At 45.0% G+C, this 27,540-nt stretch overlaps 1 protein-coding gene across 2 annotated transcripts; it reads right to left on the bottom strand.

The window, feature by feature from the left end:
* Positions 1 to 146: 146 nt before the first annotated feature.
* On the bottom strand, positions 147 to 27,540 carry SRD5A2 (steroid 5 alpha-reductase 2). Of its 2 annotated transcripts, none has more exons than XM_088666504.1 (5): positions 26,661 to 27,540; positions 7,999 to 8,162; positions 4,942 to 5,043; positions 3,953 to 3,991; positions 147 to 947 (listed from the first exon to the last, which is right to left on the bottom strand). In XM_088666504.1, the coding sequence occupies exons 1-5, from the start codon at positions 26,993 to 26,995 to the stop codon at positions 898 to 900; spliced, it is 690 nt and encodes a 229-aa protein (XP_088522630.1). In that variant the 5' UTR covers positions 26,996 to 27,540; the 3' UTR covers positions 147 to 897. The 2 variants fall into 2 exon arrangements, with proteins under 2 accessions (XP_088522630.1, XP_034964208.2); XM_035108317.3 differs by having other exon boundaries at positions 3,841 to 3,991; positions 26,661 to 27,503.

Genomic DNA, 27,540 nt, shown 5'->3' on the forward strand with positions numbered 1-27,540 from the left:
AATCTGCATGATCTGAAAAAGCCAGAAGATAACATTGAACAACTTATGAATAAATCCATATATTATATGATACAAGATAATATGATACAAGTGCTCTGCTAGAACAGGCTACATGGGCCATTCTTTTAGCAAAATGAAATGCTACGTTTGGAACAATTTTTTTATTTCTTATTCAGTTAACATGCCATGTTTTACAAAGAAATGACACATTCTCTTAAATTACATAAGGGTTTGGGGAATACAGCAGCCCATTCTTGATCATAATCAGTTCCAACAACAGTCCACCTGGAGGGGGGGAAATATGAAATATTGTTCTCCATCAGCAAGAGGCCTTGGAACCAGGAATTACTTTTTCATAGATGCCCTTTTGCTCTTTATAGGGAAGACCACAGGAGCAGAATAAAAAGATTACCAGTAAAAAAAGCAGATCTTTTCTTTCAGAGTCTTCAGTATAGCTGCAGCAGTGACGACTACATATAGGCCCAGATGAAACTTCAGTGTTTTCTACTAACAAAAAAAACAGCATTGCTAGGGATAAAAGCTGTGTGTGTGTGTGTGGACATTTTGAGTGGAATAGTGGTGCACAAGAAAAGCATTAGGTGCCTCCCCAAATCACTGACACTCTGCTCAAGAAAAAACTTGGGGGTTTTTTTGTTTAAAAAATCAAAACTGTGAAGATGAATCACAGAACTGTGATTACTTGTTTCCATCCAGCAACAACACTCTGTATAAGTGGCAACATAACACTATTCAAGTTTCCTCCCCTTTGAAACTCCCACCAGCATTTTACACATTAATAATAAACTTCATAATTAAAGTTATACAGTAAAATAACACACAAAACACACCCCGCTGCTCAAAAAGTCCAGATAATTGGCCTCTAGAATATGAATGGAATCAAGGCTTTTCTAGATCTTGGATAGCCAGTGAATCTCTTGTGATAGTACCTGAAAAGACAAAAGGGACACAATGAAAACAAAAAAATGGCCAAAATGATATAGTCCTGCACAGATTGCTTTAAGAAAGTAGAATCTCATTTTTCAACATCTTATGCTGCTTGTGGCAAATATTTAAAATGTTTTGATTTTAACTTGGAGTTTCCATTCAACTTTCAGATTTGAGCAAAGGAGAACATAAGTATTGCAGTGGCAGAAATTAGACATCAAACCAAACTATGGTTTAGGATGCTTAACTATGATTTAGTGTGATGTCTATATTGAAAAACCATAGTTTCTGACAGGCTAGCAAACCAAAATCAAACCATAATTTAATTTTGTTACAACCATGGGGTGGTGTGACGTACGAATTTACCAAGTATACTTACAGTCAATCCTCCACCAGAAGCTGCTGCACCATGGAGATGGGAGTGAATTTAAGAATCTATCAACATGAGACCCAAGAAGACAAAAAACAACAGCGAACCAACAACCCTGAGCTATCTGTGTGTTGTACATTTAGAACAAAGAGCAGTTCCATGCTTAAAAATCATGCCCTCTAAGCCATCTGACACCAACTGCCCCGTGGGAAGGTTATTGATGATGTTATGATATTATTTCATTGTATTTCAGAACAGATTAGAAAACAAAAACAATTATCATCCCAGCAAATGCTTGCTGGATTTTTTTTTTTAAAAAAAATACTAGCTGGCAGAAGATAGTGAAAGAGGGTAAACTTGATGGGGCAAGGCATTCCACACTTTGATGTAGCTACTTGAGAGAGCTCCAACTCTTGCCACAGCCAACCAGGGTTCCACAACAGGTGAGATACGTCTAAGGGTTCCTCCATCAGATCTTAGGCAGCAGGCAGGCTGATACAGGAGGAGTTGACTGGTAATCAGGACCCAAGCCATTAAGGGTTTCAAAGGAAATTATATTGAATTGTGCAGTTGTTTGTCTGTATAGGGCTGCATACACACAGTACAATTAAAGCACACTTCAAGCACCATGATGGAAGTGAGAGTGCACAGAAACACCATTTACCTTCCCGCCACAGCAGTACCTATTTATCTACTTGCACTGGAATGCTTTCGAACTGCTAGGTTGGCGGAAGCTGAGACAGAGCAATGGGATCTCACCCTGTCGCAGGGATTCAAACTGCCGACCTTCCAATCAGCAAGCCCAAGAGGCTCAGTGGTTTAGACCACAGCACCCCCCGCTATATATATCTTCTTCTTTTTTCACTTTATTTTGTATAATTAATTTTAAAAAAATAAAATAAGAATAAGGGACTTCCAGTGAGGCAAGATGGTGAACGCCATGGCTGCGCGGAGCTCTTGAGGACCACCAGCACCAACTGCGCTGCCTGGTGGCGCCAGAGTGGGCCAATACTCATATCCCTGCCCTAATACTCCAACAAACCAATAATATTGGTAAAAATACTGACAACATTGCTTATAAACTTTACACCCAACACAAGCACTTGTCACTGTCTCACTGACCCACCCCTATCGCAAGCAAAAGGGGGGATGGCCTCTTCTCAAACAAGGCCATCCATGCCAGCTGAGACACAGAACCAACTGGATTAGAGCCAAATGGACCAAGCTACCCCAAGCAAACACCTATATAACTACATATAGGCTACTCTATACAACCTCACCCCCAATCTTCAGCCCATCCCTAACTCTAACCCCCCTCTCCCCCAACCCACCACACTATATGTCAGCACAGCACAATAGGTTCAAGAATATAAGGTGAGAAACACAGGACAACCCAGATGGGTTGGCAGGGAATCATCCTATAAAATAGACATACAAAATGGCTAGCTTAAAAGCAATTACACTAAACGTAAGGGGATTGGGAAACCCTATCAAAAGAAAACGCATCACCTCGTATGTAAACACCATGAAACCACACATTGCCTTCCTACAGAAAATACACAACCCACCCAAAGGAAGCAAACTCCTGCTTCAGTCAACAATTGGTGGCACATGGCTCAGGAAAGGCCCACAGAGTAGACATTATACTCAGTGGAGACCAAAATTTTAAAGCCACAACAGTGCTAAAAGACAAAAAAGGCAGGTTCGTTTTTGCTAAAGAAGTACTAGATGGCAAAACTAAACTGACAATTGGCTCCAATCCATACAGTGTATGCCCCAAACACACAAAAAAATACTAGAGTTCATCTAGAAAACACTAAATAAAGTCATCTCCTTCTCCGAAGGGGAAGCAATCCTAGGAGGTGACCTCAACCTAAATATGAGAGGCACATCCCTCAAAGACATCCATCCTACAACCTTGGCCACCTTCCTCAGAGGGAAACTCCAAACAATTAGAAATTCTTACAAACTACTAAAAATGCTAAAAAGATGGAAGCCTTTATGACATCTGGGGAGAAAAGAACCCGGGAGACACCAGCCACACATTCCAGTTTGGATGCCATGGCACAATGTCCAGACTGGACAGCATTCTGCTCACACAAGGCCTGTTCCCCCGGTAGAAACAACAAACATTGGTAACATTAAAGCCACAAACCATGCCCCAGTAGAAGCTACCCTCAAAATAGGAGAGGAAGCACAAACTATGTACCCCATCGTGGTCCTTCAGCCCCATCCTAACCACAAACCAACTTGCTAGAGAGGATCTCTTGAAAACTCTCCAAAACTACTTTAAGGACAATGATGTGGGTGACATAACAACCACTTCCTCTGGGATACAATGAAAATGGCCACCAGAGGAGCCTGCATAAAGGAGAGTGTATCCCTTAAAAAATGAACCCCCTTTGAAAAAAAAAGTAAATTAGAACAAGACATTAAGCCCCTCTCATCACAGTACAAACAAACAGGAGCCAAATAATAATAATAAATAAATAAGAATAAGAATATAGAAACAGCATGCTTGATACCTGTGATGGTGATAAGCACGAGGCCCAATGAAGCAGAGTGTGAAAAGGGCAAAGGCAAAAGCTGGCAGGCACCAGGTTGCTATAGCATAGCCAAACCATTCCAGTATCTCACCAAAGAAATTTGCTCCTGATACATATGCAAACAGTCCTCCTGCATGAAAGGGAACTAGTATGAGCACATTTGAAAGTGAGCCTCATTTATACATCCTAAGGATGTTGCCATCAGGGCTGGCGTTAACCCAACAGGGGTTCCTACTGCCATTACTGCAGCCATGGCTGTGGCCAGATGGTCTCAACACCCCCCTAGCCATTACAGCTCTCAGGGCCCATAGCCAACTGTAAGCAATTGCAGAACAATGTTGTACAAAGTTCTTTTGCTAGTGTGGCAATAGCAAAAAGAAGTCTTGGGGGCAGAGTTTTGACATCAAGAGAATTTAAAGAAGGCCAGACTGGACTTGATGGGCCTGTCATCAATTGTTCCACTAGGCCTGGACTACCAGATGTAGGTTGGGGGGTCTTGCACAGTCCAAGAAGCCCCCAAACAACTGGGAACATGTCCCATCAGTAAACCACTGCATTTGTTGCATTGGCAGCTGAGGCTTTAGCCCCAGGGGAAGAGTGGCAGCGGGCTCAGCCAATCAGACACAAAACAGGGCCAATGTGGCAGTAAGGAGGGTGCTTAGTTTGTCCTCTTACTGCTCTGGCACTCTCATTGGCTCCATGACCTCAAAGGTAATAAATGATTGGTTGGCGGGCCTCACCAGGAGCTTTACCTGTGGTCAGAAATGTTTTAGACTTTCTGCTCAGATAAATTATCCTATAAAGCATTATCAGCTTCCCACCATGATCCTATTACTTCAGGGGTGGTGAATCCCCAGCTGGCATGACCAATAGCCAGGCATGGTGGAAAATGAAGTCTAGCAACATCTGGAGGGCCACAGGTTTCTCATTCCTGCATTACTCTGCTTATTATTGGCCATTTCTGATGAACGACAGGTGACTTAATGGTGTTACCTGCTGGTGTCTTCCTCACCTACCCTCATGTTTCTCAAACCATAGGGGCAGGCTCCCCACAAGGAAACTGGGAAAAGAATGACATACCTTGTGGGATTTTGTAAGTGAGCTCCCCAGGCTTCCTTAGCTGGCGCAGAATGAGGTCACTGTGAATATTGACTCCCATGCCAAACAAGAACAACAAGAGACCTAAAAGCAGAGAATGGAGTATTTATTGGTTGGGTGACTAAAATATTTGATTTCAGGCCCTGTGCTCAAACAGCCAGCCTGTTTAACAAGCACTGTTAATTGCCCCCATACAGGCAAGTAAGGGGAGGGAGAATCCATATTATAATGAAACAGGGCAGTTTGAGAGCAGGGAGACGGGGGTCTGCAGAAGAGGGAGACTGCTGAGTTTCTTTGTTAAGGAAATAGCCTTGGCCTGGTGTGCTCAGGATATTGTTTCGTAATGTAAACCTGGGACAGAGCATTGCCACAGAAACTAGATAGCAGGAGAAACTTCTGGAAGATGACTGTTGTGACATTCTTTCTTTCTTCCCCATTTTGCCTGGCTAAGGTGATGTCATCAAGGGGTGTGTGTGTGTGTGTGTGGCAGTCTTGGAACTGGGTCTGGAATAGAGTTGCCATCTTTGTTCTGGCAAAATACAGGGCAAGGAGGGCAGTGATATTTTTTTTTTGGCCCCTTTGGAATTCATCACATGCACATGAATTTGGAAATCTGTCTGTGCTTGGCTACTCAGAGCTTAAATACATGATCTTTCACACAGCCTCTCAAACACATGCATTTGGAGAGGATCCCTAACTTGGCAGAGAGAGAGAGAGAGAGATAGAGATGAAATACAGGACAAAATTGTCTTGATACAGGATGTAGCATTTTACATTGGAATACAGGACAATCCTGTATTATAAAGGGCAGGTGGCAACCCTAGTCTGGAAGAAGACATAAGACGCTCTCTGTCTGTGAGGAGCAGTGGTGGTTGGTGCCCACTGAGATTGGAAAAGTGAAAGAATACCAAAAAAGGAAGAATGGGTAGAAAAGATAATAACATACCAAAACCTATCAATCAAAGCGGACAGGCAAAAAGGTATAAAAGAGAGCAGTTTAGAAAAAAATTGGGGACCGCTAAAACAATACCAAAAAAGACAGATAGAAAAAACAAACCTTTTGGCAGATATATAAAAGACACAAAATTAAAACATATCTAGGGAAGTACAGGAAAATAGGCATGTGCATATAATTGATCAAGAATAACAATAGACCAAGGTACAAGGTGATTGGAAGTCGTTTTTTTAATTGTAGGGGAGGGGGGAGGGACAGGGGTTTTATGGAGAATTGGAATTTTCCTTTTTTTCTTTTTTTTTCTTTGTTGATGTCAAGAATATAATTTAGAATGAATGATTAATTATTTTTTATATATGATTTAAATATGATTTGAGTATGATTTGAATTTGATTTATTATGATTTGATTCAGTTTGATATTATTTGATGAATGTATGTGTTGTGTTTATTTTGTGTTATGTTGATTTTGTGTTATGTTGATTTTGTGTTATGTTGACTTTGTATGTGTTTTTAAATGAAATAAAGTTTATATTTATTTATTTTTAAAAGAGAGATGGGTAGAGAGGAATGCAGGGAGCTCAGACAGTGGGTGAAGCCAGAGCCAATGTCAAAGCCAGATTTCTTTCCATTCCTCTCCCTGCTGAATTCTACAAGGGCAACACTAAGACTGAGAAAAAGGGAAGCTGGCTGGCAGTGTCACCCCCTGGGCCAGACCTAAGTAAAAAGACAGCCAGGTGGTGGCATGGAAACTTGGTACTGTACTGGCTAACCAGTCCTCTCTCCCTCAATTTGGAACAGTGTCTGCAAACCAGGAGACACTGTGTAAGAATGCACCATGCAGAAGGAGGCTTCCTGAATAACAGCACCTCCAGTATCTGATGAAGTGTGCATGCACACGAAAGCTCATACCAAAATAAAAACTTAGTTGGTCTTTAAGGTGCTACTGAAGGATTTTTTTTATTTTGTTTCGACTCAGACCAACACGGCTACCTACCTGTAACTAGCACCTCCAGTGTAACCATGTTTACTGCTGGCCAACCTCTTGTAGTTCCTTTTGCCTTTCGGGACCACAGCCTGGCCATATGGAGCAGAACACATGGCCACTGTACACGGGAGTGTTTACAGGGTAAGTAGAGGTAAGTATTACCTGTCTCACTCTCCTCCCCCAACAGGAGGAGGCAGGCTGGGCAAGGGGACTGGAAGAGCATCTGGGCAGCACTGCTTGTGTATTTAGCTCAGGAACGGGGTGCCTGCAGCCCTCCGGAGGTTGCTGGAATACAGCTCCCATCTTCCCTGACCATTGGTCAAGTTGGCTGGGGCTGATGGGGGATGTAGTCCATCAATGTATTGAGAGCCACATCCCTGATCTAGCTGCAGAAAGCACACACTGCAGTGGCTGAACTTTCCTCTTCCCCGGGCCATGTCTCTCTTGGCTTTCCATGGTCAGACCTCCGACAGGAGCAAGCAGAGACAAGCAAATTCCTCCTCCAAGTGTCAAGCAGACTAGAAGTGAGGCTTGCAGCAGTGATCAAATTGCAAAGTGATTTCCCCTATAGTGATGCATTTCTGTATGGCATTTTCACTAATATATGTATTCAGCTGCACAGGGTTTATTTATTTACCCAGGGTTTCGTTTGAGCTACGGTTCAGCCCTAGAACTTAATTTGCTTTGGGGGTGGGGGGGAACCAGGAAAAGTTTTTGTTTAATTGGGTGGTGGGTGGGAGAGAAGACATGTAGAAGGAAAAGAACAGATAAAGCAAATAGAGGATGACTAGCAAATGCCAATTGTGTAAGTCTGAAACGTGCAAATTGCTCCCTCTAATGGTCCATCTTTATGATTACACAGCTTGTTCCCCATGTGTTTTCTCTTCCACAAGGGCAGCTGTGTGGGCCTGTTGCAGCAACAGTAAGTCTTTTGGCACCTTGGATTTTGCAAAGTGTTGCACTGCACCTGCTATTCATACTATTGTTTTCCTGCCTTGACATTTTGACAATATTGTCTATGATTTGACAGTCTGTAAATTTGGCGGAGCTCATATTAACTAGATGGCCAGATGCTTGACACCTTGCAACTATAATTACCTGATGTAAATCTGATGTCATTGCACCAGTCATCTGGGTATTCAGCACAGTAAATCATGTAGTAACCCTGAAGGAAGCCATTAAAGATGCAGAACAACACACCAAAAAACAGCGTCTCCAATGGGAAAGGCCTGCCTCTTCGGAGGAAGGAGTAAATGAATGTCCTGAAGTGATTTAAAAAAAAGGGTAGGGAGCAGAAATGGGGGGAAAGAAAAGTGTGGGAGAAGATACAGCATTAAACAGTTGGAAATACAAACCAATGTACCATATATAACATGTCTGAGGTTGTCATCAATAGTCTCAGCATGCTGGGAGGTATCCCAAATTTTGCATGATTTCATTGTGGCCCACAGAATAATCACCTTGCAACTCACTGTTGATCACCTTGCTTCATGTGCCATTGACATGAACTCAGTAGGCTCCAGATTCTAATCTACTTCAGTTTCAGTTCTGTTCACACGGCCAGCAGAAGTAGAGTTTGTGAAGCTCTTATTAGCACACATCATGTATCCAGGGGCATTGTTTCGGGGTGGCCCGTGCGTGTTTGTTGAACATTATGCATCCCTAAGTCTTATGCACTGAACCACAGATCTCCCTCTTTTTTAAAATTCAACTTCAAGAAACAAAACACCTTGTTTACAGGGTGGCTTTCCCTCTGAAAACGACCTAAACATGCCTCATTTATGCTTGTGCAGTGAAACTCCTCCCCCCTCCTGCCCCTGTGTGCACACCCTCCCCAAACCTTCTCAGGCTTTTTATGGGGGGGGAGAACCCCTAGAACAGATTTAAGGGGTGCACACAGGGGGAGGAGAGGGGAGAAGTTCCATTGCACATGCAGAAACCTTTGCACTGGGGCTTGCTACACTACACAGTCCCAAGGTAACCTTTATATTCATTGCTCCACCCACTTTCACCTCTGGCCCCACCCACCACTGGCACGTGTGGCCCCCAGAAGGTTGCCCTGAAGGGAAGGTGGTCCTCAGGATGAAAAAGATGCCCAAGCCTTGGCTTAGAGAGATATCCATGCCTAATATTGCAGATAACCTCCGTGCAACCAGAAGGAGCTGTGGAGAATGCATACCCACCCACTGACATTTGGGCTCTTGCTCCAGACCCCTTCACTCCACTAGTGCTGTTTGTATTATTGCATATAATTAGAAAAATGCATAATAAATAGAGATGCTTCACACAGGAGAAACTACTTAAGCACAGTTCACTGCTCTATGGGGAAACTGTTGGTTCTGTCATGTGCAGCACATATAACTCTGCTTTCTATTTTGCTGTGTGTATCTTGCCTGACCTGCTTTCTTGGAGAGCTAGAGCTGCATCTGCAAGACTGCCAGGTCATGGTGATGGCAAGATTCATTTACCTCTCTTAATGCTTCTGCAAAAGAAGTGAAGTGAGAAGTACTTTCCAGCCATTAAGCGTAATCCCAAATAAACATTTTGCTTTTTAAGATGGGGAATCCAAAAGTAGGTCAGCAACCCGCTAAGGCACAGTAGAAATGGGATCTCTCAAGAGTGGCTCCATTAACCAATTCAAATATAACACTCTTTTAGCACCAGGCCAGTATTGGAATTTCAAAAGCTGCCGGATTAACAATTTATGCTGCAGAGGAGCAAACAGCAGATTCAGCAAGGGAAACAACCTGGCAACTTTTCAAAGAGAAAATAAATCCGTTCCCAGACCAAAGGGAGAACAGGGTCCCTGCCAGGATAACAGTGGTTGGGTTGCCTGCCAGGAAGAGAACAAATTGATTAGCAGGAGAAAATGCCTGGAATATTGTTTTAGCAGGGATATTCAACCTTCCATGATCACAAGTCCGTATGGACCTCACCAGAATATTGCATGAGAGACAGGAGGCATGGCCTTGTAAGGTAAGCAAAGTGGGTGTCCTTACTTACAGCACCAGAAAGAGGGAGCAGTTTAACAGAATTCCTTCAGAGCCCTAAGTCTATTCAGTATAGGAAATACTGGTGAGTCACTCATAGGAAACTTGAGTGAGTCAAGTTTAGGGACTGTATAGGAAACTTGGTGAGTCACTCATACTTTTACCAAGGAAGTCTGTGACTCTTTTCATCATAAGGTTCCTGGGAGGCTTCACTGTGCAGTGGCGAACGGTGCCGCTTGGCTGCCTGGAATGGCACCCCCTGGGGGCAGGGCGTCGCTCCGCAGTGCACATGCGTCGTGACGTTACGACGCACGCGCCAGAGCGAGCCAGGACAGATTGTCCGGGTTGGCGCTGCTGCTCTGCTTGGCCGGCGGCACTCGGCCGGCACGCTCAGCTTCAGAGCGCGCTACTGCAATGGCAAACAGGTAAATAAGTTCAAATGGCAATTGCTCAGGCGGAGGAGGAGAGGGGCGGGCCAGGGGTTGCCCCCGCCAGACTGGAGTTAGGGGCAGCCCGCCCCCTACGCCTCTCCCTTGCTACGCGTCTGTCACTGTGCAGTTGTAATCACCAAACAAAGCTTCTGTAAGCACTTTTCCACACACCCCCAGGTATCGCCAGTGCCTGGAGCTCTGTAGTTGCTCCGCTTACAGTCCTCTATTTTAGTTGTTCCCACTTTTATGTCTGTCTTTTCCCTCACAAACTTCTGTTGGTTGTTGCTGCTGTGTTTGTTCCTATCATTGCTTGCCTCTCTGCTCCACAGCCAGCTCATCACCTTATACACAAGCAGAGGCAGAATCCACATCTTCAGACTCCTCACTTCCATTCCAGCCATGTTTATTTCTGACTGCCTCAGATCACTTATGGACTCCCCTGACCATCAGAGTTCCCCTGTTTTGTGTGTGTTATGTTTACATAGGGGCATCCTTGTGTCTCCCCCCCCACTCTGTATCGACCCATTAGGTATCCCTGTCTCCTATTCTGCCTCCCCCCCAGTAAGGAAAGGGTTGACCTATTCCTGTCTCGTATTTGATTTGGTCCCCACACCCCATCCAGGCAAGGCCTTACCTATCCCTGCCCCCTATTCCGCCCCCCACAGCCCAGCCAGGGAAGGGCTTACCTATCCCTGCCCCCTATTCCGGTCTCCCCATCCCACCCAGGCAAGGTCTTACCTATCCCTGCCCCCTATTTGATTTCGTTGCGGTGGATGGTGGGGCAGGGTGGATCTTAGTGAGGTGTGTGGATCTCGGGGTCGGGGCTGTCTGGATCGTGGACTGGGTTTTGGGCCTAAATTTCGTTGGTCGGTCTGGATCTCGGCGGACTGTCTGGATCTCGCGGGAGTATGCTCCTATTCCACCTATTCCTTTGATGTCCACTGGAGGTTGCTATTTATTTTGACACAAATTCACATACCGTGTTTCCCCTTTTTTAAGACGTAGTCATAATATAAGCCATGGCAGGGTTTTTATGCATTCGCGAAATATAAGACATCCCCCGAAAATAAGACGTACCTTGTTGCTTTCCTTTAGAGCCTCGGAGAGGCTTGAGACCAGATGGGAGGGGGCCCGAGGCAGAGCGACAGCAGGGTGACTACAGTGGCGGGAGCTGCACCGCCGGAACGTTGTGGGCCACATGGCCCGAAGCAGACCGGCGGCGGGAGGCAGAGCAGCGGCGGAAGCCCTGCTGCCGGAACATTGCGGGCCGCATGGCCCGAGGCAGAGCGCAGGCGCGGGATAAGGGGCGCGATCCAGCCTCGGCAGCCCTAGCGACGGCGAGGGGGGCGTTGCGAGCCTGCCCCTTGGATGAAGCAGCCCCACCCCACCCCCTTCAGAGTCTCCGGAGCCAGATCCCTCGGCAGGATCACTTCCCGCCCCCACTGCTTAAGAGCTGCCGGTGGAGCGCAGGGAGCCTGGAGGGGTGGCGAGGAGGGCAACCTGTCCATCTGCCCGCACCCCTCTCTTAACTGTTGTACGGTAACTTGGCAAAGAGGTTTCCCACCTCATCGTCCCTGCAGGCAGGCTGCCACTTTAGAGGGGAGGAGGGCAAGGGAGGGGGGGAGTTCATTAATGTTTGGAGAGTCGGCTCGGGAAGGGGACAAAGGGAAGGCTTTAAAAGCGTTGCGAACGGGGAGATTTTCCATTTTTTTTACAGCAAGGTGTCCCAATGCAACGGCTTGAGTATCTCCTCTTTTACGTTGCAATCTGCGCCAGCTTTCGCAACCGATAGGGCTCCAGCGCCGGCGCCCAGAGCGGATCTATCCCTAGACAGTTCTTCCTTCACAAAACCCAAGTCTTGTAGCGCCGTAAAAAAAAAAAAAACACCCCCTGAAAATAAGACACCGTGTGTTTTTTTGAGGGAAAAAAGTTATAAGACGGTGTCTTAAAAAAGGGGAAACACGGTATATACCTGCCATAGGTGTGCCATCTGTCCAATCCAAGTTGATAGGAACACTATGCCATCCGCATGTGATGCTATCAACTTGGATTGGACAGATGGCACACCTATGGCAGGTATATATGTGAATTTGTGTCAAAATAAATAGCAATTTATTTGGCCAAATTTGATCGCAATCGGGCAAGCGGTTTCGGAGAAAGGTGGGCTTTAAGAAAACACATTTTCTATATTTTTATATACCGTTATATAGATATATAGCACCTGTTGAATACCTTTCTATGCTGCCAATTTATGCTGGCAATTAAGAAATACTCTTCTGGAATAGTTGAGCTCTGATTTTAAAATTTTCATATGGTTTTATTGTATTGTGTTATGTATGATTGTTGTAAACCACTCTGACATTTTTTAATGAGTAGTGATCTAGAAATATATTTATAAATAAAATAAATGAATAAATATCAGCCTTCTCTCTGCTGGCTGGGGCAGATGGAAGTTGTAGTCCTGCAACATATAGAGGGCACCAGGTTGGCAAAGGCTGATATATATGTTAGAACTAATAAAACACTTGAGATGGCAAGCACCATCTTAAGAGCCATTCTGACTTTCATCTCACATTGGAGGGGATGCCTCTTTTAAGATGGTACCTTCTAGGACCCAGCTGCACACGATCTAAATACATCAAAGTATCATTCTTGCTTTAGAAATGCTGCAAAATTTAACCATCAGATTAATTGCCAAAGGATGTAATCATACATCCATTTACCTGTGAAATCAATTGAACTTATTTCTAAGTAGACATGTATAGGTGCTATTTGAAGTCATGATTAATTTATCAAGGTTGCAATGCAAACCGCTATCTACTTACTTGAGAATAAGCCCCTCAAGGAGACATACTTCTCAGTAAGCATGCATAAAATTGCACAGTAAGATTTGTTTTTAAATTAGGTTGCAACTCTCTACAAAAAAAACCCCCTTGTCGTGAAAGAGGAAGTGGTTGCAATTTAATACTCCAGCTACTGTAGTGGCTAATAATAAACTGCTACTTAAAAATGTGCAGAATTGTATGCATGCATATCAAATAATCCTATGACTCTTGGGCAAATGATACCCCCCCCCCAAGAAGTTCAGTAAACTAATGCTTCCATAATGCAATGTCATTGTATTCTGAACATCTAATCAAGCAAAGTCTAATTAAGGAAGCTGGTGCTTATCAGCATCCAATAAATGAGCACTTAAATTCGGAGACTCAATATCAGCTGTAGGGACCCTTCAGCCTTTAAGATGTTGCTCAGCTACAACACTCATCATCCTTAGTCATTGGCTATGCTTGCTGGGACTGATGGGAGTTGTGATTCGGCAACACCTGGATGGCCAAATGTTCACTACCCCTGCTCTGCATAATAGAATGCATTTAAAAATGTCAGGAGGTTAAAATCCTCAACATGCTTCTCTATTTTGTGTTGACAAAGCGCCAGGAGATGAAAAGACCACAGACATCAGAAAACTATCTGAATTCCCCTGACAACCTCCAAAGTAGGTCAGAACTGAATGGGGAGGGCTGGACAATTCTATATGTTGTTGGAACTTTATTGCCTCTATTTACATTTCAACACAGAAAAGCTTTGAAGACAAGGTGGCATGTGACTTTATTCCTACGTCTTTGCTGCACAGACATACAGGTAAGCAGCCACTGGTCCATGAACACTCTCAAGCTGCTAGAGGGCAACTGGCAACCTGAATGCCTAATGACATACTGTACAGGTAAAAGAAAGGCAGATTGGCAAGGAAGGTTAAAAAGTATGTACTTGGCAATTTTGTTGCATCTGTCATAGTTAAGCACAGGGCACATGTTTAAGGTTAGCACTGGCATCTTTACCATCTCCAAGACATTACATGTTGAAGAAGAAAACATTTGATCTCGGAGATCCTACTGCTAAAACTGCTATTGAGCAGGTAATTTCAATCTGTTTTAGCATTTTAACTTGTATATGTTTTAAAGTACAGTTGTTGTTGCTGCTGTTTACTTTATTGTTTTATCTTCTTGTAACTGGCTTTGAGGTTCTTCTTACAACCAAGTAGTGTGTGTGTGTGTGTGTGTGTGTGTGTGTGTGTGTGTGTGTATGTGTGGTATATAAAAATGTAGGCATTGCGCACGCGGAGGTCACAGCCTTTCTCCGTAACTGCTGAACCATAATGTAACAAATTTGGCCACAATGTTCCATGCCCATCAGGGAGGGATCTGGCATAATTTCCCCCCAAAAAACCACACCTTTCACACCTAAAATAATGATTAAACACAAAAAGTGGCACCCAAATTAGACGTCACCACCAGAAGTTCTGAAGACTCCAGCAGCATCCAATAGAAAGGCAGATCGCACGCTGCTGCCTCCAAAACTGTGCTGCTGGATGACATCACAAAATTCCACAGCAACCAACTGAAAACAGTCCTTTTGCAGCAACAAGGCCCAGCTTTTTCAATAGGCCGCAGCATTGCCAAGCAGGGAAAAACAAACAGAATAGGGCCTTTCACAATGGGGGTGGGGCACAGGGATCAGGCACAACAAAGGGAGGGGGAAAACAGAAAGCCATGGGGGGAGGGAGGACCCTGAGTCAGCCAAAGCAGTGGGGGGGGTTGGGACAGGGAAAACTGAGTAGGCGGAAGCATTGCCCAGCAGGGAAAAATGAGTAGGCCTCACCATTGCCCAGTAGGCCACAGGCAAAAACAAACAGAATATGGGGCTTTCACAACAGGGTGGGGGGGTCACAGGGATGAGACACAACAAAGGGAGGGGGGAAACACATAGCCATGGGGGGGGGAAAGGTAGGACCCTGAGTTAGCCAAAGCAGTGGGGGGTGGGAACATTTTCAGGAACACGCGTGGGTGGGGGAGTCTTATTTTTGAAACTTACAGTAGGGGAGTCAGGGTTGGGACAGGGCAGGTGAGGGGACTCTAAAGGGAGACTCTGAAGGTCCATTTAACAGGAAAAGGTCCATTTAACACAAAACCCCACAGCAACGCGTGTATATATAATGAAACAAACAAACAAAGTCCATAGAACTGTCATCACACTGAGAGCCAAACTACACACTATGCTGATTGGATTTCCTTTATATTTTTTGCTTTAAAGGTAATCATGGAGAGTTTCAACTTTGACCTGACTAGTGATTATTTGAGTGGGGGATGTCTAACCCTTTCTTCCATACAGCTTTCTGTGATCTAATCGCTGCTCACCTAGTTGCTGTTAGTGCTGAAGCAACAAAACCAAACTTTCCCAGCAGTGTTCTTCCTTTAAAAGCTGGAGCTCCCCACTCAGTGGGATTAGTCCACAAGGACAAATGGAGCTCCACTCCACCACTGTCAGTCTACCCTCGGCCAGCCCCCACTTGCCTGCCTTCTTACTTGCAGCCAGTCAAGGGTGTAGCATTCCCCACCAGCTAACTCCTCCTTAGTCTCAGTGCTGCCCCTGTAGGGAGGAGGATGGAGCGATAAGTAGCATTCATTAGCTCTACTTGTCATTGGTTCTGGCTCAACCTTACTGTTGGTCTCCCTGCCTTCCACTCTACCAGTTCCAATGGGCACCAGCCCCCACTGCTGCTTCAAAGTAATCATTTAAAATGTTGGGAGAGCCCAGCATAGGTCTCCCACCTAATGTGTAGTTTGGCAGCAGTGTGGAAAGAGCAGAAGAAGAACATGTTTCATGCAGGTTTGGGCTTTGTGCGAAGGAGTCTAAAGTCTGCTCTTCTCTAGGAGACTGTGTGGCCAGTCTGTAATCAAGCCAAGGCTGTGGCAGAAGGCAGCATCCATTGGTTGCCACCATTGCTCCACCTGGCTAGCTGCCCAGCTCCTTCTCAACCCTGCCAAACTAAGCGCTACACAAATGAAGCATGTTGCTTCTCGGAAAGCTTACATTCTTTAACAGTTGGACAAATCTGCTATGGCAAACTTCACTAAGTTTTTTGTCCCATTCACATCATCATCACCATATGGATCAGATTCTCACTTTACCAGCAAGGCTCAGGAGCTGTCCACCAGATTAAGAAGCAAGGTTTTCAGAATAGCAAGGGAGCTGTCCAGCTACAGAGCCACGCTGAGCTGAATAACAGGAGATGTTGCATCAGCAAGTGCTAGGCACCAGCTGGGCAGCTTTAAAGCCAGCTTTGCTGCTCCACTCCTTTTTGAGCATCAAATTATGCTGGAGACCCATGATTGGATTTCCTTTTTATTTTTTGCAACCATGGAGAGTTTCAACTTTGATCACCACCACGATTATTCCATCTCTTTTGACAATCGATGGTAGTGCCACCCAAGAGGTGGAAATGCATCTTGTTCTTGCATTTGAGAGCTGTAATCTCAGTTAACAGCTCAGAACTTGAGAGCTAGTGTGGTGTAGTGGTTAAGAGTGGTAGACTCATAATCTGGGGAACCGGGTTCGCATCTCTGCTCCTCCACATGCAGCTGCTGGGTGACCTTGGGCTAGTCACACTTCTTTGAAGACTCTCAGCCTCACTCACCTCACAGAGTGTTTGTTGTGGGGGAGGAATGTTGTGGGGGAGAATGTTAGCCGCTTTGAGACTCCTTCGGGTAGTGATAAAGCGGGATATTAAATCCAAACTATTCCCTTCTTCTTCTTCTTCTTCTTCTTCTTCTTCTTCTTCTTCTTCTTCTTCTTCTTCTTCTTCTTCTTCTTCTTCTTCTTCTTCTTCTTCTTCTTCTTCTTCTTCTTCTTCTTCTTCTTCTTCTTCTTCTTCTTCTTCTTCTCCTCCTCCTCCTCCTCCTCCTCCTCCTCCTCCTCCTCCTCCTCCTCCTCCTCCTCCTCCGTATATTGGAATTGTAAAGATATGATACTGTACATAACCTCATGTAAAAGTATCCCAGTTACACACTTCGAGAGATTTTTTTGGGGGGGGGGTATATGAACACCTTAAACATTTTGTTCATCATTCTAAAAGAAAATATTTAACAATGAAAAATCACCCCTCCCCATTTTTCATAAAGAAATGAAGAAAGAAAGCCTTCAGAGGAAATGAGGGGGGGGGGAAATACCCCCAAATTTTTCAGTCCCCCCCACCAAGACCTCCAGCCATCTTTCAGCACTCCCTTTCTGATGCCCCTCACAATTCAAACTGAAAATAATAAAAACAGGAGTCACCAACATGTGTTTCACTCCCTGACCTAACTCAGGCGATATTTCAGGCAAGCCCATAGTTACAGACTCAACCAAAAGTCATAACACCAACCTGTCCTACAGGAAGCCGATCAGATAAACAATCTCATAAAAACCTGCAAAGAGTTCATGCTGTAATGCCGCAAATGTAGCTTTTATCTTATTGTGCATATTAAGCAATGAATCAACCAAGCACATGCTGTTTTCCTCCATTTATGAATTGGAGCTGAGAGCCAAGTCTCAGGCAATTATGAGAGAACTCCATGGGCAAAGGAAGCACCAAATGTTTCCAAAGATAACAGCGAAAACACCAATGTACCATTCCCCCCCCCTCCACCAAGATTGAAGTACACTCAGGAGGCAGCATACATAATACAAAATATGACTGCCAATTCAGTCCTACAGTACACAGAATATTTATGAGACGATAGCGATAAACACAACTTTCACTAGCAAATGAAAAATTATCTAGTGACCATACTTCAGTTATTATTAAACGTGTATGTGATAAATTTACATTAGAAAGTCAACTGAGGGTGAGGGGGGATATCTCTGGTCTTCCAGGTGCTGTTAAATTACAACTCCCATCATCCCTGGGCATTGGACATGCTTGTTGGGGTAGATCTGGACAGCCAAAGGTTCCCCACACCTGCCATTAAATAAAGAGATTTTATCTAAGAATAAAAAATGGCAGTTCCTCAAGGACTGCCTCTCCCCATAGGAGCCTACTCAAACTCCTACTGGTAGCTCTGTTGAGGGAGTAGAAAGGCTTATGGCACCACCTAGTGCAGGCATCCCCAGCCTGCGGCCCTCCAGATGTTTTGGCTTTCAACTCCCATGATTCCTAGCTAAGAGGACCAGAGGTCAGGGATGATGGGAATTGTAACAGATTGAGGTTGAATCCTGACAAGACAGAAGTACTGTTTGTGGGGGACAGGAGGCGGGCAGGTGTGGAGGACTCCCTGGTCCTGAATGGGGTAACTGTGCCCCTGAAGGACCAGGTGCGCAGCCTGGGAGTCATTCTGGACTCACAGCTGTCCATGGAGGCGCAGGTCAATTCTGTGTCCAGGGCAGCTGTCTATCAGCTCCACCTAGTACGCTGGCTGAGACCCTACCTGCCTGCAGATGGTGCATGCTCTAGTTATCCCCCGCTTGAACTACTGCAATGTGCTCTACGTGGGGCTACCTTTGAAGGTGACCCGGAAACTACAACTAATCCAGAATGCGGCAGCTAGAGTGGTGACTGGGAGCGGCCGCCGAGACCACATAACACTGGTCTTGAAAGATCTACATTGGCTCCCAGTACGTTTCCGAGCACAGTTCAAAGTGTTGGTGCTGACCTTTAAAGCCCTAAACGGCCTTGGTCCAGTATACCTAAAGGAGTGTCTCCACCCCTGAAATATACTCGGAGTCAAGAGTGAATTTCATGCTCTTTATTCAGCTCATAGTCATCAAGGAGGAGAAGAGAAGACGAATGGCTCTTTTCCCAAAACCATCTGCTTATATACATTATTTACACAATGGGCCTTGCGTGATTGGCTACTTCAGGGCTACACCTGTGGGCCAATTATATTGTGGATTGACTTTTGCCTGCAGCCTGATTGGCTGCTCCTACAGGCCAATCAGGTAGCAGATTCACTTCTGCCAGCCGCCTGATTGGCTGCTCCAGCAGGCCAATCAGGTTGCGGATTCACTTCCACCTGGAGTTGGATTGGGTAGCTCCCGCTGAATCTGAATCCTATTGTTCTAGGATTCAGCTCAGTACATAACAACCCCCATCATTCTGCCCGGACACTGAGGTCCAGCTCCGAGGGCCTTCTTGCGGTTCCCTCATTGCGAGAAGCCAAGTTGCAGGGAACCAGGCAGAGGGCCTTCTCGGTGGTGGCGCCTGCCCTGTGGAATGCCCTCCCAACAGATGTCAAAAAGGAAAGCAGCTACCAGATTTTTAGAAGACATCTGAAGGCAGCCCTGTTTAGGGAGGCTTTTAATGTTTAAGAAATTAGTGTATTTTAATGTTTCTGTAGGAAGCCGCCCAGAGTGGCTGGGGAAACCCAGCCAGATGGGCGGGGTATAAATAAATTATTATTATTATTATTATTTAGTCCAAAACATCTGGAGGGCCGAAGTCTGGGGATGTCTGACCTAGTCTTTCCTATTCCTGCTCATTTTCCAGGCCCTGAAAGAAAGATAATAAACAGACACATACATACATACATACATACATACATACATACATACATACATACATACCAGTACATGCAACCAGCAGAACACAAAGATTTATCATTTCGCTTTTAAGTCAGATAATACAATACTATTTATTAAAGCAAATACCTTAAAGTTAGATTTTAACTGCCATGGCCCCTCTCATTCTGGCAATTGTTGAACACAACATGCTGACCCATTTGTCCTTTATTACACAGTATGCCACATTGGAACATCCAAGCTGAGTCAAGTGGCGCTGGAAGTTACCACAGATCAGCTACCGGTACAGAGAACTGCCAGAAAAGCAGAGCTTGAAGTCAGCGCAGCAGCTGATCAGTGGTACCTTCAAGCCCTACTTGACTAGACTGGACTTGGATTTTCCTTTCTGGTACAGTGTGCCCTGCTTCAAAGGGGTGGGTGGATCGGGTCACCTGACATCACTATTCTGTCAGATGATTGACAGGTCGGTCAACCCACCTATTACAATTGTCTGCCGAGGGGGAGGAAACCCAGGGGTCAGTTCCGCACCCCTGTTCTAGAGCCTCAAAAAATGTTCCAGTGCAAACTGGAAAAGGTTCAGATGCAAATTGCTCTATGCAAATTATTCTAATGGGCATAGGAAATTTCCACATAAATGATCCTTTGACCATCTTTCCAGGTACTTCGGCAAGATGTTGTTGGTTTATGATTTAATAGTGCTTCAAATGGATGGTGCATACTAAATGCAATGGATCTATGTTTCAACAAAACATCCCTTGCTATTCTTCTAGAAAATAGCAATTTGACATTTTATGAAGGCAGATCAGTTTGTTCCTGTTGCTATACTGTGTGTCATATATCTGCCAAAATAATGAAAATGTGCCAGAATGACTTAACCAGACCACAAACTTCAAAAAGTTAGTGCTTTAATGGAGCAGAAAGTTCCAAGATTTATTATGCAAGCTTAACTGTGGGAAGAACAAAAAGGGACTGTTTGCTGTGTTAAAAATGGAAGACAAATGTCATTATTATATGTAAGTTTAATCCTCCATGTAGCAAAAAGCGTAATTGCTTTTTTGTAACAGGCCTGTGCACACATTAAATGAATAAGGGGAACACAAGGAATTTGGTGAACATTTGTGGTTACCACCCCTAGCTGCAAAAGAAAGAAAGAAAAGAAAAGAAAAGAAAAGAAAAAGAATGTGGGACTGAAATGGATTTTTAAAGAAGCAATGTAAAAACTTTTTTTTATTAATTTGTCTCTTGGCTTCTGCTCCTATAAGTCAGTATATTACTGTGGCCACATTCCCATCCTCTCATCTGCAAATGGGAGAGGAAATGACAGATTCTTGATTTCATTTTGCGTTTTGATAAAATCTTAAATCATGAGATGTTAAATAATTCTTTTTGGATATAAACTGTTGTTTCCATACTAGTTCCATCAAGCAAGAGTTTCTTTCCAAATCTTATTTAGTATCTGACTGAAATTTTGATCACAGGCAAGCTGTAAACAGTTGTCCTGTGATATTTTTCACTTCTTACAGACATTCAGAATACCAGTGGATGTTTGTTCTCAGTAAAGAAGATCTGATAGCCCCGAAATTACACTTTATACCAGCGTGCCAGCCATAGGAGACACTGTAGTGCAAATCTTAAATATATGCACAAGCAGTGTAAGTGAGTTCGCTCATGGTTCTCCGTCACAGTTGCTGCTGCAAAACCACTTTTAAAATTTCCTGTTTTCAGGGCCTACAGTAGGACTCCTATGCACACTCAATGGGGAGCAGTAAGTGCACAGGAATCTCAGTCTTCCTGAGTAAGCATGGGTAGGATCCGTTTTTGATCCTCAACATGCCATGCTTAGCCCATGTTTGTGCTGCTCTCACTCTTCGGCACTGCATGTGCAGGTTATTTCAGGGCAATGCGCACTGTTGGAGACGTACCAGCCTAGCATAGAGGCACCAAACTGGGAGTGTGATGAGCTTCCATGCACAGGAAGTTCAATGCTACAGGATGTGTACCAGTCCCAGCAGAGTCATACCAAAGAAGCAGACGAGTGTCAGCTTGCTGACCTTCTAATCTAAAGTGCACTTGGTTCATCCTGCTTCTGTTATAATGCTGTCTCTTCGTAATTGATGGCTTTCTTACCAAACCCAGATTTATAATTACAACAGCACTGAACAACCCCCCCCCAAAGTAATTTACTCGAAAGCACAGGAAATGGAAATCTCCAAATGCCATATTGTAAGATTTCACTGCACCCAACTCAAACTGATTAGGAAGGATTGTACCAACCGCTTCCACAGGAGAAATGCCAAAAAAAATTGTGGTGACGTGCTGCTATCACATGCAGAGATGTTAGAGGAATGGTTTGTGAAGAAATCTGGCTGTGCTTGTATTAGCACAATGATTTTGTAACAGCTCTAAAAGGACAAAAAAAACCACCCATGTGCATTTGAACCAGTGACTTCCTAACCATGTATTCTTCTTTCTGGCCTACACCACAGGGTTCTCTTGCTTGTTGATGCTGCCTGCTTATATGTTTTTCTTCCAGTAAGGACTGAAGGGAGGAGGCAAAATGTTTTGCTCAGAGGGGTGCTGAAAACCAGCTTTTAATAGACCTGTTTTAATACAGTGCCATGGGGACACTTCTGTTGGCTTCACAGATCTTGCAGAACCCTGGGAAACCATGCAAGGAGTGCAAGCACCCTCTAGTGGAAGCAGAAGCTTGAGAGTACAGTACTCATTCTTGCCCTCCTGCATTTGATTTTGACAGCTTCCTGAATGCCTGAAGAGAGTGATGTTTGTTCTGCAATCCCTTCCCTTGGCTTTGTTTTTAATACTCAGTTGACCACGAGCAGCAGCTTTGAAGGCTTTGATGTGTGACGTATGTTTTGAGATGAGGCCTCACACTTCCTAGACAACGTGACCATGCAGCATGCTCCCAAGTGAAAAGGGATTTAAGTGTACACAAGGGGGATCCTAACCTAACACACATTATAATCAAAGCACATAGGCTAGGGGAGGAGCCTGCCCTCTTCCTCTTCTGTGACCCAAAGGCCATGTTTGTGCACAATGGAGCTACCATTTGGCAGTCACTCAAAAGCAGCCACCTGTCAAAGAAGCAGCCTGTTTAAAACCAGAATCACATTGCATCAGGTTTGTTACCTTACCAACACTGCCAAAAAAGTCTCAGTCCATTTAGCATTTCCCATTAGCATTTCCCATTTAGGGAACCAGCCAGAGGGCGTTCTCGGTAGTGGCACCCGCCCTCCCATCAGATGTCAAGGAAATAAACAACTATCAGACTTTTAGAAGACACCTGAAGGCAGCCCTGTTTAGGGAAGCTTTTAAAATTTGATGAATCATTGTATTTTAGTAATCTGCTAGAAGCCGCCCAGGGTAGCTGGGAAAACCCAGCCAGATGGACGGGGTATAAATGATTTATTATTATTATTATTATTATTATTATTATTATTATTATTATTATTATTATTATTATTGCATTCATTGGTGTTATGTTAATAATTTTTGTCCCTTTTTCACACTAGCCAATTTAAGTTTGTCTTCTTCTACACAACTTTATTCATTTCACCCCACTTAAAGGATCTGCCAGACCCATCGCTTTAATCTCAAGAAGCCAAACTCAAATGTCATATTATTACATAGCTTAATGTTACTGGCTACATTCTCCAGAAGTCAATAAAAAGTCTATTTAGGAGTATACTTTCATTTTATCCTTGCCAACATTAAAGTGTTGATAACAAGATTAAAACCACCCTCAAATACTTTTTAATGAAATCACATTTAACATGACATTTAGAGAGTGCCTTTAACACACACATTAAAGGTTCTACTTTTGCTTGTTCTTTCAAAGCCAATCTTAACATGAATTGTCATGCCAGCTTTATTGGTGCATTCTAAGTCTTAAACAAAATTGACTGAAAGCAATCTCTATTAATCACAGCTGAAATCTGCAATCCAATGCACAGTTCCATGGAAGTAAGTCCCTTTGAAACACTGCTGGACTGATTGCATTTGGAGCCCAGTATGGTTATTTTTTAAATAAACAAATAAATAAATAAATAAATATGTCAAGAGATCCAATCATAGCTCTCTCAAGCAACACCTAGTTTGGTCCCAGGTTTAAACCTATTGCCTGCAGACAGGGATGTTGTATAGGGGTTGTCCAGCATCTTGAGCCCCAATATCTTTTCTGCCAGGCTCTAGATCTTCTGCCCCTGCCATGATTAAAATGCATCTTGTAGCTATAAACATGGTTTCGGTAAGTTGGCAGCCCTAATAAGCAGAAGCACTTGACTAGGGCCAACTTGTGTGTTTGGCAACCTAGGAGGCTACTGTTTGTTGGAGACATTTGTGCATATAGCATATTCATATGCAAGCTTTTAAAACTTGTATCAAACTTGTTTATTCTACTCTATACTTTCAAAAGTTAAGTACAGTTGGGTTTAACCCAGTTGGATTGAAAACGTAAGTTGTGAGCTTTGCAGAGTGGAATTATCAACTTTGATTAAGAAATAGTTCTAGCTGTAGTGGCCACATGCTAGGGTTGCCATACGTCATATTTTTCCAGGACACACCCACTTTTTCAGGTCTGGTTGCAATATGGTCCTCTTTCCTCCCAGAAACATCCTCTTTTTCAGGACTGAGATTTCTGCCCGGGTGGATTTTTAAAATTTGGCAAAATGTCTGGAGGGTTTGGTTTGGTTTTTGGGTTTACAGTAACCCAAGAAAAATTGTCTAATGCATTAGACTCAACTCTAAGGCACCTGGCTAAGCTAGTCTGCAGAAGAGAATAACAGCACAGCAGTGTCTTAAACTAGCTGCATACTGTATAAATTCCTTCTGTTGTGGCTGAACTCAAAGGATGCTGGCTCAGCTACAAGATCTCAAAGGAGTCCGGGAGGTCTGGGAGGGCAAGAATTAACAGCCCCCTGCCTTTAAGGCAAGTCCATATGTTACATGTTAAGTTAAACATGTACATGTGCATGTTTAACAAGTTAATTATTGTATTTTAATATTCTGTTGGAAGCCGCCCAGAGTGGCTGGGGAAACCAGCCAGATGGGCGGGGTATAAATAAATTATTTATTATTATTATTATTATTATTATTATTATTATTATTATTATTATTAACAGTATAATAAATTGTTCTGTGCACACTTATGTTCACAAAGATGTGAACATGAGCCCAAGTACTTTCATGTGGCAAGTGAGGGAGCAATATGTATGTATGTATGTATGTATGTATGTATGTATGTATGTATTATTATTATTATTATTTTGTTGAAAGTTAAGAACATTGCTACTAGCAATATATCACAGCTTCTATATAACCTCAGGTTGTGATCTGGGTGTACATCCTGGTATCTTTGCATTCCCTTTTGCAAAGAAAAATTCCCACACTGTACGAGGCCAGATCAACTTGGCATATGCAGAAAAACAGTTTTAAAACAATTCACAGCTGGCACTACATACTTGTGCAATCACAGAATCATATAATTGTAGTGTTGGAAGGGATGTCCAATGTCCATGGAAGGAGGGTCCACCAGCTTCCAAGGTAGTGCAATCTCATTGAATGGTTCTTACCATCAGAAAGTCTGTCCTAATGTTTAGTCAGAGTCTCCTTTCTTATAATTTGAATCCACTGGTTCAGGTCTTGCCCTTTGGAGCAGAAGAAGACAAGCTTGCTCTACCTTCCATCTGATAGTCCTTCAGCCCTTGAAGACAGCTATCATACCAACTCTCAATCTTCTCTTATCTAGGCTAAACATACCCAGCTCCTCCTCATAACATGGGCGTACCCAGCATGGGGCAGGGGGGCAGCTGCCCCCCCTAGAAGCAGGGCAGCTGGAGAGGACAGGCAGGGACACTGCCTGCTGTGCTCTGCCTCAGCCTGCTTGGCTGAAGCGAAATGGCAGCAGTGGCAGCGAAGCTGCCTTCGTTGAGGGGGACCTGGACCTGGGTTAAATTCAGCCCACACTCCTTCAAGTCACAGCGAGCACAGCACAGAAAGTGCTGCCCCACAATGTTCTGTGGCACCTCATTTGCATACATGCAAACGAAATGCCATGGAGCATGCTACAAAACGCAGTAGCAATGAGAAAGCAGGCACTTGCCATCATAAATTTGCCGGGAAGCACTCTTGCACATTGACACAGATTTATGTCATGGAGTGTGTCCCAGTCCATTAAATACTTTGCACTGCCCTAACTAGCAAACCTGTCACAGCCCTCCCAATAAACTCTGATTTGTCCATGCTTATAACAAATATCTTTACATTCATAAGCCAGGACATCCTGTGCACATTTGCTCAGACAGAGCCTTCCAGTGCAAGCTTATGCATGCTACTCAAGTCCCATTTAGTTTCAGGGACTTGGTCAAAGGTAGTGTGTATCAGGGAGCAAGCCTCACTGAATACGATGGCACTTAGGATTGAATAGAATCACAGAACCCTGTGGGGCCATGGGGTCATCTAGTCCAACCCCCTGCCACGCAAGAATCTTTTGCCCAACAAGGTGCCTGAACACACGACTCTGAGATTAAGAGTCTCGTGCTCTACCGGCTGAGATACCAAGGTGCAATAAGCGATTTATGATCCACTTTTCTTGCAAGCGGTCAAAATCGTAATGTTTACATTTGCACCATCGGTCCCATCGGTGGGATGGGACCAAAGCTGCAATCCTAGCCCCACTTACCTGGGAACAAGAAAGTTCCTTTACTTCTGAGCAGGTTCTGTCACACCTCAGCCGTACTTACCGGGCAAAGCAAACGCCCAGCGACGACGCGGATTGGGACGGCTAAACCGCTTGATGCCCGGGCACACTCGCGACTGAACTAGATGAGAGCAGAAGTGGCGCGCTCGGCGTCGCGAGAGCCAATCAGAGCCCCGGCGGGCAGCCGAGAGCAGCATTGGACCAGAGAGGCGCCTGGCTGCAGCGCGGTCACCCCAAAAAAAGCGCCACCGCGGTGCCCTGGCCTCTCCGGCTGCCCCTCGTCCCCTGAGTTACCTGTGGAAGTAGTGGCCGCAGAACATGCCGCCCAGGAGCCGGCAGCCCAGGGGCGCGAAGCGGGGCGGGTTGCGCAGCGCCAGCAGGAGCGCGGGCACCAGGAACGAGGGCAGCTCCTGCAGGAACCAGGCGCAGCGAGCGGGCAGGTGGGCGCGGGGCCTCGGCGGAGGCTTCTTCTCGCCGTTGTCCGGGGGCGCCGGCGGCGGCTCCTCCTCCTCCTCCTCCTCGTGCTTCCCGTAGCGGCAGGGTGTGTGGCCATTCAGCCACAGGTGCAGCAGCCCCAAGGACACCAGCACGGAGCTGAGGGACCTCACCAGGCTCGGCGAGCATTGCATGCTCCTCGCGAGGGGGCGCTCGGCGCTGGCGGCCGCGGCAGGGCAGCCCTGCCATTAATAGAGCCGCCCGCGCGCCCGCCTCCCCCTCCGCGAGGAGGCGGGTGAGGTGGGGGCTGGCTCGCTCGCTCGCTGCTGAGGCGGGAGCCAGAGGAGGGGCGAGCGAGCGCGGGATGGCCAGAGCCCTTCCTCGAGGTGCGCTTTCTCCATCTCCGACCGAGAATAGACTTCTCGCTCTGCTCAGCCCCCTCGGAGAACCAGGAGCATCTCTCTAGCTGCACACAGAGAAAGAAAAAGAGCGAAGGGCCCGAGCCACCAAAGCCGCGCAGGACGAGTTGCTCCACGCTCCTCTGTCTAGTCCCAGAAGTGCCTCGTGTGGCCCCTCGCGATTGTCTTCGTGGGGCCACGAGGTTGCTTGTTGTTGCCGTGCTCTCCGTAACAGACAGACGGTGCTTCCCTTCTAGGATCTTGTCAGCCCGGTGCTAAACCTGTTTTGGTTTTTGTTTAAAGAGCGGTGGGCAAGGGCTGACCTGCAGCATAAGAGCCAA

The sequence above is a fragment of the Zootoca vivipara genome, chromosome 3 (assembly GCF_965207765.1).
Source record: "Zootoca vivipara chromosome 3, rZooViv2.hap1.1, whole genome shotgun sequence".
In the NCBI taxonomy this organism is placed as follows: Eukaryota; Metazoa; Chordata; class Lepidosauria; order Squamata; family Lacertidae; genus Zootoca; species Zootoca vivipara.